The 17,947-nt window shown below is 44.4% G+C and overlaps 1 protein-coding gene across 3 annotated transcripts; it reads left to right on the top strand.

Moving 5' to 3' along the window:
- The first annotated feature begins 1,120 nt into the window (after positions 1–1,120).
- On the top strand, positions 1,121–15,998 carry LOC120950439 (GTP cyclohydrolase 1). 3 transcript variants are annotated; one of them, XM_040368452.2, is made up of 5 exons: positions 1,121–1,737; positions 9,668–9,877; positions 14,328–14,493; positions 14,566–14,682; positions 14,778–15,998. In XM_040368452.2, the coding sequence occupies exons 1-5, from the start codon at positions 1,503–1,505 to the stop codon at positions 14,905–14,907; spliced, it is 858 nt and encodes a 285-aa protein (XP_040224386.2). In that variant the 5' UTR covers positions 1,121–1,502; the 3' UTR covers positions 14,908–15,998. The 3 variants fall into 3 exon arrangements, with proteins under 3 accessions (XP_040224386.2, XP_040224384.2, XP_040224385.2); XM_040368450.2 differs by lacking the exon at positions 1,121–1,737 and adding an exon at positions 6,388–7,228; XM_040368451.2 differs by lacking the exon at positions 1,121–1,737 and adding an exon at positions 6,390–7,123.
- The last annotated feature ends 1,949 nt before the right edge of the window (positions 15,999–17,947 follow it).

Here is a 17,947-nt window from a genome sequence, read left to right as displayed (position 1 = left end):
TCTTGACCGAGGCCAAGATCAAATCCCCCCAAGGTCCAGAGATTCGCGTCCCCGCGTCCACGAAAAGGGAGGCGAAAGAGGCACACACGAAAAAGGCGAAACCTTTCCCATGTTCGGCAGCGACAACATTTCAAGGTGGTCCCTCTCACTCACCTCTGCACACACACACACACGTGCGCACACGCGAACAAGCACAAGCAACAGCACGAGAAACACCCTAGAGTGTCGCAGCACAAATTTCGCCTCGAAGCAATCAATCAGTCGTCAATCGGTTCTCCGGTGCGGACAGCCCTCACGATCTCCCAAACCCGTTTGGCAGACACGCGAGCCGCAACTATCCATGGCCGCATACACTAGCACACAAATGCACTGCCGCTTACTGGTAAAAGCTCCAATAGAAGCGGCAATTATAGCCAGGCAACAAAAAGCTTTCGAAAGGAAGGTGGTGATAGACGGAGGGAACAGTAAAATGATGTTCTTTCTCCTTCGCTTACTACTCGTACAAGCGTTTAGTAGTTGCAAGGGTTGTGAGACCTTTCAGGCAAGACCTAGAGATGACAATTCTAAGCCAAAGCGGTACTACAATCGTCTGCTGGCATATACGGTCTCGCTACCGGACACAGCCCCACTGTACTCAGTGCTTTATCAGATGTACTCAAGCCCAGTTCCCTTCTTTTCTGCTGCTTGCCCCTCTTTTCTCTCTATCTCCTTCGCACTCACAAGATCCGCTTTAATGCTGGAGGAGATTGGCGTAGGTCATCGTAGTGTGTTCGGGTCCACGAGTCAGTCACGCAATGCCTTCGCCTGAGAGGGGCCGATCTACTACTGCTACTGCTGCTCACCCGGCTAGTTGGACGACCTCTCCCCACCAGCCACCGAACCGGCAACTTATTACAGAGGGAGGGACGCGGAGAGGCAACGAAAGGACGCCGGAACGCGCAAAATTGTATGCGCACAACGCCGCAAACACCTGATCGCTTGTCCGGAGGGTTTATAGAGGAGGGACATGGAAGGAGACTAGAATAAGGGTAGTTCTGAGGTTAGCCGGAGTCTCGTGCACACACACACACACACACAGACACATGGCAAACGATCTCGTTTGGACGATCGGTTTCGGGCAGGCTCAGTTCCAAACCGTACGCCGCCGCGAACAGTTCGTCGTCTCGTTGTGCCTGCTGTCCCGACGTCGCGCACGCGCCAAGATCGCCTGTTTTTCGCTTCTTCACTGTTTGTGCTGTTGTGTGTGTGTGTGATCGTGACCCTGACAGACTTTCAGGGATTTCACGAACTGTGTGCACTTTGGTTTAATTAGGTTTTTGTTGCCATTTGCAAGCCGGGAGAGTTTGGAGATCACACAGAGGGCGCTGTAGGTGTCAAAACCAAAAAAAGTAGTGAAGCGTGTGTTACGTGTGCAGTATCTTCACCATCTCTAGTATTACTATCAGTATTATTACCTTGTGACTATTGTGATAACTAGCGCTAACAAAGACACTCGCCTCGCCATGAAGGAAGTTCAGGTTAACGGTCATCAGCATGTGAGCAATGGCAACGGCACGGTGAGCGAGCTGGAAAAGCACACCAACGGCACCAGCAACGGGTACGCCGGGCACAACGGGCTCAGCAATGGTACGAACGGTACCACCTCCAATGGGTGCGCTTCCTCCAAGAAACAGTCGGTCAAATGCACCTGCAGCAAGTCGGAGCTGGAGAATGGTAGCGACACAAACAACAATCAAGGTAGGCATCGTGTTCGCTTAACTTCCCCGGTGGAACTGAGGCTCGAAAGGGCATCTCGCACACCCCGGACAAAGGGATGTCATTAAATCGATTGGCAACGTCCCACTCCTTCCCAGGCATGCACACCGGGTGATCTTATATAACTTCCAACACAACAATCCGGTAGCAATTCTTCCTAGCTGAACAACGCACATCGGCTAGGCAATTAGAGAGACATTCAGCACAACAGCGTGCCACTCTCAGCTGATTCTACTGAGACACTGCTACTGATGCTGATGAATTATTAAAATATGATAAACTCTACTCTGTTAAATGTGAGCATTTTTTGCAACTGTTCAGTAGCAACGATGCCCGCCGCCCATGGGGATTTGCTTCAAGCTTGATCTTGTGCCAGCAAACTTCCGATCTCCGACTCTATAAGTGTTTTTTTGATTTTGTTTTTATTCCATTCTTTTTTGCACACACTACATGCACCAGTTCTGCAACAAGTTTCGCATTGCCCGTCCGGCCGGCAGGCCTAGAAACTCGTTCCGCACGCACGGGCCACCACTTCGAGAGGCGCCTGCCGGAAGTTGGCGAACGTCTTGACCTTGGCCTGCTTTCGGGTGACGACGCTTGCGTACAGTGCACCACCTGTACGTTCTAGAGCCTCGCACGCGTAATGACTCATGTCGGCGTTCGATGTGTGAAAGCTTTTAAGATGGTGCAGAGGGGAGAAGAGAGGAGGCTCCGCGTTGATTTATTCTTCTTGTTCTATCTTCTCCCGGTGTGTTGACCTGTTTCGCAGTGCCATTCTAAAATACTGTAGCGTACGGTTTTATACGGTTCGGTTGAGGGGACTACCGCAGGGGCAGAGCCGGTTTGTTGAATCACTCGATTTCGCAACAGTTTGAAGGCGACACTGAAGGCACGCTGGGCAAGAAAATCCCCGACTTCGTTCGCTTTGAAAAGGCACCACACCCGTACGCAGTGGTCGTAGATCGTATGGGAATGTGTTGGGAATTTCCTGCCGGCTGCTATCGGTCGAAACCAAAAATCCCCCCGAAGATGACTCTTCATTTCTTTTCAATTTAATTTAGTGTGCAAAAAATGAAATAGATGAGAATTTGTGTTTCTTTCCACTGAAATGTTATGCCAGTGCTACAACGAACAGGTTCGCTAAGACCATTACTCCCATGTAGTCTTTACCGAGAATTATTCAATTAACGTAATGCCTACGCGTCTCCGGTGGCAGAGCGTTGGGACCCATAATCTGGGATCGCAGAAGATTTCCCCAGCAACGGTTACAAATTTATGGGTATAGACTTAAACAAGCGTAGGTTTTTTCTTTTTCTAAAACGAAACCGAAAAACGATAAATTGCCAAAACACGAATTAGAATTCAGTTTGCTGATGAGCGGTTTCGCTTTTTGTGTTCTTTCATCTTCGGGCAATGTTTTTAACGAATTCAAGAATATGTATTGTTATTCTTAGGGACGTTGATAACGATGTTATTAACTGAGATGAAAGCGGATATAAATTGTAACGAAATTCTGTTTTCAATTCTTGTAAGTAACAAAATAAATTCGATCCGACAAGCATTCCTTTAATATGTTAGAGACCTTTTTTTATATAATAAGAACACAGTTGAACAAATATTTCAAATTAAGGCTCTAGAAGGAATACTTCCAGAATAAGCTGGAAGGAATGTTAAAAGCATGAAATTCTATGCTCAAAACACGATATGTAACGTACCTCCCTACGTCAGCTTACTTTAAACGTGATCAAAATAACTCGATAGAGCTATTTCTGGAACAACGCAGTTCCAACTCTTATCCCTTGCTCCCTAACTCCTTCACAAAAATCTCTTTAAATCCTGTCACAGGATGCGTATCTGCTACTCATATAATACTCGTTGCCTGATGCTGACAGCCTCTCGAAATCTCTTGCTCATTGTAAACGCGTGTCTGCAATCTCACCCGTATTCACCAGAATGAGAGAGCCAGGATGAGTAGAGTCAGTAAAAGGCAGGAAGAAATCACTGTAATTCACCAGATAGCTACTCAAATCACACATCGTAAAGTCCAGCGGCCATCGTTCTCTCGCACAGAACGGCGCGTTATCGATTTCTGCGAACACAGAGCGACACAAAGAGCAGATCGCTGTTTAGATTTGCTGTGTTTTATCGGTGGGTGAATTTCTTCACTCCTTCATCATGTCATTGTACAAACCTCAACGGTTTGCACGCACGGAAATCAACCTTGAAATTGGAAGATTGCATGAAAGTGTACTACTTGCCACCGCACACTGTCAAACAGGCAGTCATCCGTATCTCCGCTTGAGGGAAGGTTCATGCTTCCTTCCTGTCGCTGCTAGACTTTAACACTTAACACCGGCCTGTACTAAAATATGTCCTTGCCCTGGTCTATTGGTACCAAGTGAAAATGAAAAAAAGCTATTGAAACGCAACTAGACCAGAAAAAATCGCTCCAAACGGTCACCAGTTTATAAACGATGCCTGCGAATTCGTCACAAACCATCATCCAACAACTGCCCGCCGGTGACCGTTGGCGTTCCGATCGAACGCACACAAAACCACACGAGCGAAGGGCGAGTTGGGTTGGGCGACGGGTGGTGTTAAGTCGAGAGCGGCAGGCGATTAAAAATGATTACACCCTCCCATCGCTCCTCTCTCCTGCCACGTACGCCGGGCACATCTGTGTCCGATTTCTGTACGAGGGCCCCTCCATGGATTGAAGGTAAATACTTCGAATCCTTCAAACCACAAACCGTCGACAATGCTGATTATTCGTCCACGCAAACGCGTCCCCCCAGCAACAGAGTGGTACAACACGTGGTTGCTTGCATTTGAAATTGTGATTTCATTTTCTACTCCGAAAACCGGTCCAACCGAGGCGGAGGAGGGCGGGCGGGACGATAAGCGGATGACGGGGAGGGCATGTAAACGCTTGCGTTCGGCATTTGGTACCACAGCACAGCCCACACAGTGCTTCTAACACAAAGTGTGCTGCTACAAATGACAGTGCCATGCCGTGAGCAACAAGTTGTTGTTTTGGTACAGCGAGAAGTAAACTTCTCTTGCAGGGTAGCGTTATCAAGCGTCGTCCTGTTGCTTTTGTAAGGATGATTTAATCAGCAGAGCAATTAAATTATTGTGTTTTTAAAAGGTTTGCTAAATACATCTCACAACAAACACTTAAAATGGATTAAACGGCTACAAAACTATGTTACGTGCTGATAACTGTCAACTAGGCAGTCAAAACACGCTCGTCATAGCAACGGTTGCTTCCTTTCAGTGTTTTTACAGTCTGTTTCCAAGCTCGCACGCCATCTCTCATTCCCAGCTGGTCATCGTATCTCAAATCGACGCCATGTACATTAAAGTCAATAGAAAAAAAAGTCCAGAAAAATCAGTGTAATGAACAATTCCTTCACGGTTCTCTCTATAGTATAGCAAAAACAAATAATCCCCAACCATCGACAGTTTATCATTCGAACTTGAGCGCTCTAGGAGAGGAAGGCATGTGATAGTGAGAGAATTGTTTTGACCTGGGAGAGAGAGCTAGTAAATGTGAGAAAAGGATTCGGTGGGGACGCTAGAACAAGCTCATTCCTCTCACCAAGCCACGCTCGCTTGTAGAACAACTGTTTGAAAGAGTAATCAATATTTAACTGTTTCAAGTAATGCTTTTGTCTTTTTTTCAATACTTTTTTTATTTTTTTTTAGATTCTTTAAGAAAAGTTAAGTTGAAAGTTTAATTCCATTGTTATGTTTGATGTTTTTAAATTCAATTAACAGAAATATCTTAATTAATTTCGCAAAAAAGTAACCTTAACAATGATCAGCCATCACAAAGACTTTATATCTACAACTCAAACTTTTTTACATCTACAACATTTACAAAACAAAGCTTTTATATAGATCTTTTTAACAGTGCATAAGCATATGTAAAACATGTTTAAGCCTTTTTAACATTCACTTCAAAACTAAGAGTAAATTACTTCGTCATTTAGTAATTTAGTAAATAAGTATTAAAAAACATTCAAAAGTTTTTTTAAATTTTCTTTTAATTTTTTTGATATAACGGAATGATTCACGGTTCACTTGTTCATTTATATAAGTATTTATTTATATATTTATTTATTTATTTATTTATTTATTTATTGATTAATTTAGTTTATTATTATGAGCCTGTCTTATTGTATAAGATTAAGTATAAAATGCAATTTTGTATGGGCAACTAAAGAAAAGAAATATATTTGTAATCAAAAACGCAATTTTGTGTAGACTATTTTAAGTTTCAATTTTTTTTAATAAGTTGAATATAATTATATATTTTTTTAGAGATTGATTGAAAAGGCTTTCACATTTCGATTAAAAACACAAACAAATGCCAACTATGGCAAAGAATTTTAACAATTTATTTAAAAAAAAACAGGAACCCTTTGGTCCCTGCAAACCCATAGTCCTCAAGCAATGAGCTTTAACATTGTCCCTCAGCCCAACAACACACCGCACAACTCTCTCACGCAAAGCTCCCTCCTAACAGCTCACGGTAGTGACCGAGCCTCACGCTCACCATTCTCACGCCCTGGCGGCGCCCTTCACGCGGAGCTTCTCATCTCGCACCGCGGGAGCCTGTTGCTTCGACCGCCAGGGTCTCGTTTTAGTTGCGTTCCGACGGCGTTCACAATCGGATCTCGCTCGGTTTTGTCGTGTCGTGTGTGCGTGTCCTACCCTTTTTTGCCACTGCTGGTCAGTGACACCATCATCTGTAGCCGCCATCGTCCTTCTTCCTGTTGTTTGTGTGTGCGCGCGTGTGTGTGTCTCTCTCTGTGCCCTATCCTTCCACAGTGTTTGAGCCATTTCTAGTGCATGTTCCTGAGACTGTCCACCTTTCGGCACTGGTGCTGTTCTCGCCGCTCGCTGCATTACTGCTGCTGTTGCAACTGCTGTTTTACTGCGCCGTGTTGATCTTTGGTCACGATGAGCAAGTTCGAAATTTCGGACGATGCGGACGAGCTGAACCAAGAGATCGACGACACCAACTTCCCGACCCGCTCGAACTCGATCAGCTTCGGTGCGGCCAACGGGAACGGGTCCACCGGGAGCCTGAACGGCGGGTACGGCCCGTTCGCTAACAGGCGCCGCTCGAGCAGCATCCGCCGGACCGAGAGCGAGATGACCGAGGGCGACGAGAATGGGTACGCGGCGGGTGGCGCTGGAGCGGGTGCAGCACTTCCCCCATCGTCCGCCGGTGGTGAGAACGGTGAGGCGGCCAACAACAACAGCGTTGGTGGTGGTGGTGAAAATGGCGCCCCAGCAGCGATCGCCGGCGGTCTCAACCGGGCCCGACCGACGCCGATCCGTACGATCAGTTTGTCAGGTGAGGCAGGCAGTGGGGCGGGAGGCAGCATCGGTGCAACTACTACCACTAACCCTAACAGTGCACCCCCGCTTAACACCACACCGAGGGCCATCATGACGCCAGGTATAGGGGGAGGGGGGGGGAGGAAGGCGACTTGTCAAGTGGTCGCGTTCTGAGCGGAACACGACCGTCGCGCAAGCTGCAGTGTTTCGGTGTGGCCTTTTTTTTTCGTTGCTCTCATGGCCAATCGTTTTTAATGATCGGTGTGTCTGTGTAAAGTTGTTTTTGATTTGAGCTGCTTCGCTACCCCTCTCTTCATAGCGTACCTTGTATATAGTTGTGTGGCTGTAGAACGACGCGAGGCGCCTTTTTCTTTAGTTGCAACCTGTTGCATGCAGTCGTTTCTCGGTGCAACTTCATTTTGTTCACGCATTATCATCATGGTGTTTGCTTGTTTTGCTTCTTATATATTTGTTTTATTTTACGCCTTAATGCCTCCGGTTTGTGATTGAATGTTCCATGGGCAGCACGGTATGGCGCAAACCCAAACCTTCTTATCCGCCAGCCGCCAACGCTAACAACGCCCGAACAGCATTACCTTCCTAGCAGGTCTATCTCGCGGCAATTATTCTCATTCTGACAAATGGTGCTCCTCGTTGTGTGTGTTTTTTTTTGTTGCTTTCTGTCCACTCCGTGAAGATAATCTGACGTGCGCACTCAGAACAGGATTGACGGGTGATGGATTATAAGCACAGCACCAAGCGGACCAAGTTCGATTCCATTCTAATCTGGTCGGTCCCAGCCTGTCCCAGACTTTGTACTCAACTTTGAGCTCAAGGTCTTTGGCACGGCGTGAACGGAAAGGCAACGCCGTGTAGTTCTGCCTTTTGGGACAGGTTTTGGAGTTTCGATCCGGGTATACTGGCTGTGAATTGGAGTGGCCAGTCACGCGGTTAACAGTAAAAACGAAAATGATTACCTTGAAGCAGGCTGGTTTTGAAGCACACTTCCGTAAACAATAAACTCTCACTTGTACGGTTTGCATTCATCACCAGCTAGGGTTGAAGGTTTCTATTCCTTATTTCTGCTGCTGGTCATACCGAAGATGCCTAACGCAATTATCCCTTTTATCGCATCAAACCCACGAGGAAGATGTCCGTCATCTTTTGACGTCTTAATCGACGCACCATTTGTAGTGTGAAAATCTGATTGATAATAAACAAAATCCACGCTCACAAAAAGTAACAGGTTCATTGAAGCCATTACTTACAACGGAGTGCTTACTTTCACAAACACAATGAACGCTTTTTTCGATTTACTTGCCTCCTATTGGTTGTCGTAAGACATGGCAACCGAATGTGTTTGCCCGACAGCTAGGCTGCTGATAATCAAAAACTCAAGCGCCACACCGTGTGAATGAACATTCCCGACCAAGCTGCTGCAGGCCAGCCTGATAAGGGCATGTTTACGCGGTTCGTCACTTCCCGTGTTTATGTTGTTTTTGTGAGGAAGGCATGAACAAAAAAGCATTAATTAGAAATCAAAGAAGTGTTAGAATGTATAACGAATGGGAAGAATTTAACTCGAAAATGATTATTTTATTGGAATTTTAATTGCGTCAATTACAAAAGGATTTAAGCTAGAAATGATGCACTCATTCGAATATAACTCTGGAAGCACTCCTGTACCTCCGGTCTTCAATATTCCCGAGATCGATATGGGTCGACTTTGTGACATGCTCATCATTTCGCTTACGCTGTGACACCTGTTAAGCTCGCGATTATGGTAATGAAACCGATGCATAAAGTTATAACTACCTGCTCCACCTCCTCGAGCGCTCTGTTATCAATGTTTCGTTTGCGCTCCTCGCTCTTGTGTCCTCCCATAACCCACCACCAGCATTTCCATCGTAAAGTATGCAAATACAAACGTCCGCTCGTTGTTGCCTTGCTGCGCAGCAGCACATACAGGGCGACCAGGTGTAAAGCGGTGAGTGCTCGGCATCAGGTGCACTTCCCGAACTGCAGCTCTACACGTTCGCAGAGCATTCGATGGGGATTTTCCAACAACATCGGATGACTCGACAACGATGGGGATTTTCAGCGTCTCCGGCGCTTTGACTGTTTTGCCTCTATTACGATGCAAATGACGTTGTCAAACGCAACGCAACACCGGCGCTTGTAATGAATAATTTAACCGTGTAAACCGGTTGTGAGACTTGAGCTCGGATGTTGTTCTCCCCCCAAAAACCACCCTACTTTTGTCAAAACGGTGTGAAAAGATATAGCATATCAGGTGATGTACAATTCCACTACACTCTGTTTTCTGATCCTGTGGGTAGTCAAACACAACGCCATTCTATGTAATCCAGGACATTCAGATTTACCTATTGACTGTAAAACTATGTTAATTAGCTCTCCAAAGAGTGCTCTTTGCTCCATTGCCTACCCTTTTGTTAATGCCTTTTTGCATGCCAGTGTATCTTGTGAATTTATTCGCGTAATTCTGCTTCAAATCCCAATCTAATGATTAAAAAACACCTTTTGCTATACTTCATTACAGGACACGAAAAATGTACCTTTCACCACGATCTGGAACTCGACCACAAACCATCGACCCGGGAGGACCTGTTGCCGCTGATGTCCAAGTCCTACCGGATGCTGCTGTCGAGCCTGGGCGAAGATCCGGAACGTCAGGGCCTGCTGAAGACTCCGGAACGGGCCGCCAAGGCAATGCTCTTCTTTACCAAGGGCTACGATCAGAGCTTGGAAGGTAAGTGTTAATGTCTGTTGGACCGCAAAAACCACCACCAACACCGCGATCCCATTAACGCACCTGGCACAACATCGCGTGTTGATGCGCCCGGTTATTGACGCGAGTAACGAAACGGTTCAAGAGATACCTTGCATGAAGATATGGTAAAGTAAACGCCCAAACATCACGCTTGGTACCGTGTACCGATGACACCCTGAAGAGTGGCTAGCAAGTGTTGCGTTCGCAAGTGCCCATCGTACCCAAAAGCGACGATACCGAAAAGACCGAGAGTTGACAGAGCCATCATCCTTCCGTTTGCGTTTTGCGATTCCTTTCACTTGTTCAAATAGCGATGAAACTCGAGACGGAGCAGCATAATATGCGGGTCGGTGCGTCGGTCTCTTATCATCTAAAGCCCTGTTCCTCATTCTTCCATATTACCACTTGGCTCCCATCGAAGTGTCCTTTACTTCGGGAAGGGGGGCTTCGCTTGAAAATGGATCAAAGCGTGATGACAGCCCTGCGTCGTCATCATGATGCAAACCGCCCTTCGCTTCGGTTGTTTTACCCTTTTTGCTCAGCAAATAAACCAACAATCGTCGTCGTCGCCAGGCTCTTCAGTCGGAAGGGACAATAAACGCTTGAAGCGCTGCTGTTCATGTAGTGAAAGGGTGTGTAAATAGAACACGAAACGGTACGATATGAGAGCGACCCAGCATGTATCGGCAGGATGAATGGAATTGATTTAGCATGAAATTTTGGGGGAGCGGAAGACGATGGTATCTTAACGCACCCTGCATGATTACAGTCACATTGGTCCGATTTCAATGGGATGGTTAACTCAATTAAATGATAAAATGTACTATAAATTCAACAGTAATGGTAGAATGCAAGTTGACGAATTGAGGTTTATTTCCTTAAAAAGGATTTAACTTATACATTTAAGTTTAAAGTTGTTTTGAAAAAGTAAAGTAGATCAAATATTTCATACTTAAAGCTCTAATACACGTCATCGCAACAGAGTTATTATCTAAAATTTGAACGCAATTTAATGTTATTTCCCAAATCTATATTCCAAACCCAATACTATTGAACCAGACAAATCCTTCATATTCAAATTCAAAACCATGATAGCTCATAAGAAAATTTGATCAAACAACCCTCACTTCATCGACTACTTGCATAACTTGTGCAAATATTTAAAGCCCGCCGGACTTTGAACCTCCCATTTTCTTTAGGAGTACATTACACAAACCCGTGTTAATCTCCACCCAAATCTGCCTGCGTAAGAACAAGTTTAATATGTGTCATCTACAGCTGACGGTGCATAAAATTGTCCTTTTTACAACACCTCCCTGTAGCTTACGCTCGCTACTAACCTACAGTGTGTGCCGCACCAGCACTGAGCAGCATAATCGGTATCTCTTAAGCTTGCTGTTGCTCATGAAAGTTTCCAAGGGCTGTAAAAGAGGGAACACAAAACCAAACGCCAAGTAAAACCTGCCTGACTTTTGTGAGACTCGTGATCTTTGCAAAAATCGTCCAGAGCAAGACAGTGACACAACGGAGCGCACCCTTCTTCCTTTCCCTCATACACCGCACACACAATCCGGGTGCCTGTGAGCGACACTTAAACATTTCGTATTTATTATTCACTTAAACTCTCCAACTCCCAAACCATGTCCCTTTCACTACGACCATTACTACTCGGCTGCCTCATAGATGATGGGTGCCGGCACCATCCAGCCATACACTATTTGCTATGCTCCCGGGCAACTTTTCCTGTTCCGAGTGGCTAGAACTGCATCCACTCTAGCCCAGCACCACCATCACCACCGCCGTACTAGGCGACTTGTGCAAATGAAATTAAATCTTCGTTTTCATCGCCACTAACTTCCTTCCTTCCACTGCGAAAAGTGTGCCTTTGTTCGTGGCGTTCTCGGTAGAAGCGTTTACTTACGTCCTATGTGTATGTGTGTGTGTGTCAAGTCTGTATGTGTACTATTGTGCTGCTCTCCTTTCCGTTCACTTTATGATTTTCTGTTCATGTTCTGTTTTTGCTTCCTGCTTGCTACGATCCGAAGGGAACACCAGCATCAAGTCCACCATTGGACTCACAAAACAGTTTGAAACACATAAAAACGGACCTCCAACTTGTACGGTACCGCCACAGGACATAGGCAGTGCAGTGATTTCCTTCGGTCGGAAACTCTGAACGAGAGAGAGAGCATGAGATCACATTTATGAAACTATATTTACCTTCTCTCCCTGGGTTGGCCGGGGCCAAGTCAAGACAATGGCGCTCTAAGCGATGCTCAAGCTGCAGCTTCAAGCTGACATTGTACAGCAGTCGAAGAGGTTACAGGGAAAGAGGAGATCCTTGTGTGTATGAGGAGTGAGCAAACACGACAGACAACGCGATGCAGCGATTGTGAAAGTGTTGTGCAAAGTGCAGTAAATGCACTCTAAGGAACAATATCCTTTGTTGTAGCTACAACTGTTAGAAGGACGAGTTCGCTTCTAATCTAATAACGCTTATGCTTCGATGCATTCGACGGACAACGATGGTCTACGAAGAGTAGCAAGTAGAATAGATTTACGATTGTTTTAAAAATAGCCCATAATAGTTTTCCCCGTAGCTTTATTGGATTTCTACTACTGAAAATGTCGTTTATATTATGAACAGTAACTTTGATTTCCCATCGACTTCACGAAAGGTGTTAAAAAATATATATTGTGATGATATTTACTTAAACAATCCCAATAGAAATGCTACCTAAGTATCTTTGGGTACTGATAATAAGAGGAACTGATTAATTAATTCTCTTCTCTTGGCCAAAGTGAACTAATAACGCAAGGCTCTAGTTCTACGACAACACGACCAAAATATACCCAAAACATGTCTAACCATATCTTTAGCTTTTCTAGTACAATTTAGAGAAAAATTGAAAAGGAAATTATACTAGACATACAGCAAATAGTTGCTCTCTTGACCAATAATTGGACAACTATGAAGCAGGACAGTTTTGCAGATGCTACCGACTTTGCAGGCTTATAGATCACACAGGTGATCCTTAGGTCCTTAGCAGTAAGCTTATGGCAGGCGGTGATGATCTAGCATCAACAACATCCCAAACCGTTATTAAAATATCTACTTTAAAATTCAACTACATGTAACGCGTATAAACGCCCGTAAAAGAGAATGGTTTGAAAACTCACCTCAAAAGCACACTGCATCAATCAAACCTCATCGCACAAAGCGACCTTTTGCCAACCTTTCCTTAAGTACGTTTCCGCGTTACGTTTCGCGTGCTGATGATGAGTTTTCTTTCCCCAATCCACCAGTGAAAAAGGAAACGGGGAACGGGGTGCGCAAAAATTGAACGATAAAGCGTATAAGCACGTAGCAGGACGTGTCTCGATTCGTTTGCGAACGCTACCCGGTTTGCCTTTTCATCATTCCCACGCTTTTCCTCGCTTCCATTATGGTACATGTAACACATTCTTCTACTGAAATGTCTCCTCCCTTTCCGGTAGGACGTACGGTACTAACCCACCCGAAAAATACGCGCTCGACTCGGTCAATCCTGTGCTCACGAAACCACCCTCTTTTGCCAATCCATTCAAGATGCGTTTTCCTGCTTCAGAAGTAAAGTAGGACACACTCACAAAAAAGGGGGAAAAGCCTCCCTGCCTTAGCAGATCGACCGTGGCAGGATGATTTTTCCAACTTGCCTACAGCTTTGCGCCTTTCCTCGAACTCCGTTTTGTGCCTTTACTATTCGTCGTCGGTTTCACCCGAGCGGCCGGATATGAGACGAGCGTTTGTTACGGATGGTACGAAAGAATGGGAAAAGCGGGAGAGCCGTCTTTTTTTGCTTGTATTTGTATTGGTTCAAACCCATTCAGCGATTCAGGAAGCTGGTTTAAGGGATTCTCTTGTTGCATTCGGCTTGGTTAGTTGAATGGTGAGGTGATGTTTGATTTGGAGCCTTTTTATTTGTCCAACATTCGCACTCTGTACTAGATGAGAGGTACTTCTTTCGACTGGTAGTCCTACTTCAAGTGCTTTGATTGTAAGCAAAATGGAAAAAAGGAAGATGGCAAAGGAAATGTATTCATTTTCGCACCCGAAATTGAGTTTTTTGTGTGTCTTCCATTTCCTTTCACTGGGTATTTTATTTCTATTTTTAGCTTCAACAAAGAGCTGGAGATATGGTTGAGATTCATGAAGTCATAGGAAATTAGGCTCCACTGAAACTGCTGTAATCACTCTGTAGCATTAGAAGTATGTAATTATTAGAAGATGTTTGTTGTCTTCTGGGTCTTCTGTGATTCAATTCGACCAGAGTTTTGAGTAGCTTTAAATCTTGAACAAGTTTGAGAGGAATGTTCATAGTTATGTCTTCACTTTGTCAGTTGAAAGTAACGTATCTTATCTTCGCTTTCATGTTTTTCCATCCCCCAGAGGCCTTGAACGGTGCCGTTTTCGACGAGGATCACGACGAAATGGTCGTGGTGAAGGACATCGAAATGTTCTCCATGTGCGAGCACCACCTGGTGCCGTTCTACGGTAAAGTCTCGATCGGTTACTTGCCCTGCAAGAAGATTCTCGGGCTGAGCAAGCTGGCCAGGTATGTTGGGACGAAACAGCGTCGAAACCATGATCAAAAATTGCTAACACAACTATCAAATCTTTGTCACAGAATTGTGGAGATCTTCTCACGCCGTCTTCAGGTGCAGGAGCGGCTGACGAAACAGATTGCCGTTGCCGTCACCCAGGCAGTACAGCCAGCCGGCGTTGCCGTCATCATCGAGGGAGTGTAAGTATGCCCGTCGATGCCTTGCTGTACCCTGTTTCAAACGATCTTTACTGACCCTTTACTGACGATCTTTACTGATCTTAAATTCCACACAGGCACATGTGCATGGTGATGCGCGGCGTGCAGAAGATCAACAGCAAAACGGTCACCTCGACCATGCTGGGCGTCTTCCGGGACGATCCGAAAACGCGCGAAGAGTTCCTGACGCTCTGCAACAACAAGTGAGCCCACATTCTGCATCGATCCCAGCCGACCCCAGCACTAACGCCACCGGCGATGATCGATGAACCCCACGACGACGACGTACGGAAGGAGTATTAATTGCGAATGGCGAAGGGTAAACTTTTGGCCTTCGTGCAACTCGTTTAGGGAAATCCGTTTAGGGAAATCGTACACTCGATATACTCGATTTTTAGCTGCCAGGTTTTGAAGATGTTAGCGTACCTTTTATGGTTTTTGATCGTACGGAGGTAACTGATCCGCATCATCAGTGTTTTTACATTTTGAAGCCCCACAGGAAAGCAAATTTTACTCATACTCATCGTTGTTATCAATGTCTATCCGTGTGCCGCGCGGGCGCATAATTTGTTGTGTCCAAACCTTTCGTAAAAAGAAGGACAATAAATTTAGAAGCTAGTATCGCTCTCTCTGTCACTCTATGAAACGCAGTGGACACGATTACGATCGCTGATCCCTCGCAATATTACAAATGATAATAAATTTTAGCCCATACAGGTGTAAGGCATGTTACAAAAATCAAGCAAAAAAAATCTGTGTAAATGTAAGTGAAAAAACGCATCGATATCTATCTACACAAACACACTGTTTTACTACTCGGACGTATACACAAAATTTATACATTTTTGAATCTGGTATTTGCCACGCGAATGGGTCCAAGTTGTACACAAACCAGGAAAGGAATCTTTATTGTTGTTTGTTAACGTTTGATGCGGTGAAAGATTGTTGACTAGTGAGATGGTAAATGTAGCGGAAGAGAAGCAACCATAGGAGAGGTTAATGCGAACGCCAAGCCCTAATCGTTCAGCTCTAAAGCAAGGTCTGAATATACAACGATTGCTGTTAGCATTCAAATATACACCCTGCTGTACCGATGTTGGCCACTCTCACTCCCTGGTCCCTGGAAGATACCACACGGCACATCAGATTATAATCGTAAGTTAAGCATGAAGTGAGGAACTAACATCAACATCAGGCCAACAGCTGTAGGCAAAAAACGCCAATCAAACCTTATTGTTATACTAGCCGATATGTCCATACGTGCATAAATAAGTGAATAAATGTAAACGAACATCAAACATTTTGGTATACTTTGATTCCTTCCAGAAACAAATAAAGGTTTGTTTTACAGACTATATAATGGAGACAATCATGCAGATAAATTAAACAATACTGTTTCTATTTCAAAACCAATCTTGGTGAAAATATGACGAAAAGCTCTATAATTACCGTTTTGTATTGGTTTTACGGTACTTGCATAAAAAAGAAATAATTTCATAAGCTTGCTTTGGCCGTATTTGGCGGCTTTGGTGGGATTTTACATAAAATATTGATGTTTTTAATGAAAACAATCAAAAATTTGTAGAATCACATTGAATTTAACCCACAGTGCTGTTTTCATTACAAATTGCATACCTCCGGGCGTGAACCAATGGCTGTTACTGCAGTATTGCAGTCAGTTTCAGTTTAGCATTGCATAACGAAAGGCGTATTTCGTCCAGCTTATGGTAAATCGCGTTTCTTTGAGCAAAACGACTAAAATTGGAAAGAGGAAGCATTTTATATCAAAGCAACATCTGAAATTGGTTGGTTTTGTTTCTTCACTTTTTGCAATGTAATCTTTTGTACATGAAACTGAAAAATAAGGCATTTGGATCAGGTTTACCAAATTAAATAATGAATGTTTTATGGTAGTATTGTGTTTGGCCAACAAACATTCTTGTTTGGCACAGAAATCATTAAAGACATACTAATAAATATATATGAAGAATGATGAGAATGATAGAAGAATGATCAAGTCAGTCTTGCAAATGGTGATCCATGACAAGGCCATGACGGTCCCTGTGTAAATTTAAACGACTATACCTTATGCCGTCCACATAATCTGCTGAGACATTGAAATTTGTTTTCACGTATATTAATTTTCGCTACGTTTTATCAAACTTTTAGCCACCGAACTAATCTGTAAATCAACAGCGAGTGATTATGGTAAACCTCGGTCGAGCAATTGCAACCCAATTGATTACGGGCACACGTCAACTCCAATGAAAGAATCCTGCTCCGCTCTAGGCGAAGACTGGGCTCTGGCTCGTTTGATACCGAGCGTTATCGATTCGCATCGATGTATTGGTGGATTGGTCACCTGTTTAAGTCCGTTCTTTGCCCCCCCCCCCCCCCCCCCCTACTGCCCTTACCATACCAAACGATTTGCAACCTTTGCGGTTTAAGCCCCGACAGTGGAAGCAAAACACGAAAAGAAAGCCGGAGGGGTAGCAAAGGCAAAAAGATCGGTTTCTCTGCCCAGTTGTTTTCCAATTATTCGTGCAAGTCAAATCGACCACGAGGCCTATCGGGTTCACCAAACCGGGGGTTCAGAGAGCACGTGCTGCACCGTTGGTTGGATTAAGAGGGCGGCCGGTTGTGGTTTCCAGTTCCGATGCAACGCACGCCTTTCAATAATGGTTCTCTAATGCAGCCGTTGTACTGGATTGGCAAAGCAAGCTAAGCGCATGTCGTTTACTATTGGGACTTTTTTATACTATAAATTGTTAATACATTTATCAATTTACAAATCCTTTCAAAATGAGTTGAAAGATCCATAATAAGCTATGAGACGCATCCTTTACTGGAAACAGAATATAACAAATGTTTCGTAACTTATTAACAGCATAAAGTGTATCTTGATTCATTGTGTTTTTAAGATTTCAAATTCCATAAAAATTCAACAATATAAAGGAGAAATACCCCTACTGTAAAGAAGCCATTTTGAAGAAACTATCCCTGAAACAATAGAATTCAATGCATACACTAAATACTATCAATAAAAGAACGAAACTTAAAAAAAATAATGAATTATTGTACCAACAAAAATCGACCGATTCTATAGTTATGGGACCACCTGTACGGCAATAACACATCGCACCAACACGCAGTTGCTAGCATACTCCAAACAGACCGACCGGCGGAATGTAAACAGCGTACAGAGCGAGGCAGAGAAAACAGCCCTCAGCATAAATCTGCAGCATAA

This window comes from Anopheles coluzzii, chromosome 2, assembly GCF_943734685.1.
Source record: "Anopheles coluzzii chromosome 2, AcolN3, whole genome shotgun sequence".
NCBI lineage: Eukaryota > Metazoa > Arthropoda > Insecta > Diptera > Culicidae > Anopheles > Anopheles coluzzii.
This window is presented reverse-complemented; position numbering and strand designations above follow the sequence as displayed.

What these genes read in the sequence shown, in the direction of transcription:
- LOC120950439 (XM_040368450.2), top strand. Translation starts at nt 6,724, where the DNA reads ATGAGCAAGTTCGAAATTTCGGACGATGCGGACGAGCTGAACCAAGAG. An exon ending in GAGGGCCATCATGACGCCAG is followed by an intron (nt 7,229 to 9,667) that starts GTATAGGGGGAG and finishes ACTTCATTACAG; the next exon opens with GACACGAAAAATGTACCTTT. An exon ending in CTACGATCAGAGCTTGGAAG is followed by an intron (nt 9,878 to 14,327) that starts GTAAGTGTTAAT and finishes TCCATCCCCCAG; the next exon opens with AGGCCTTGAACGGTGCCGTT.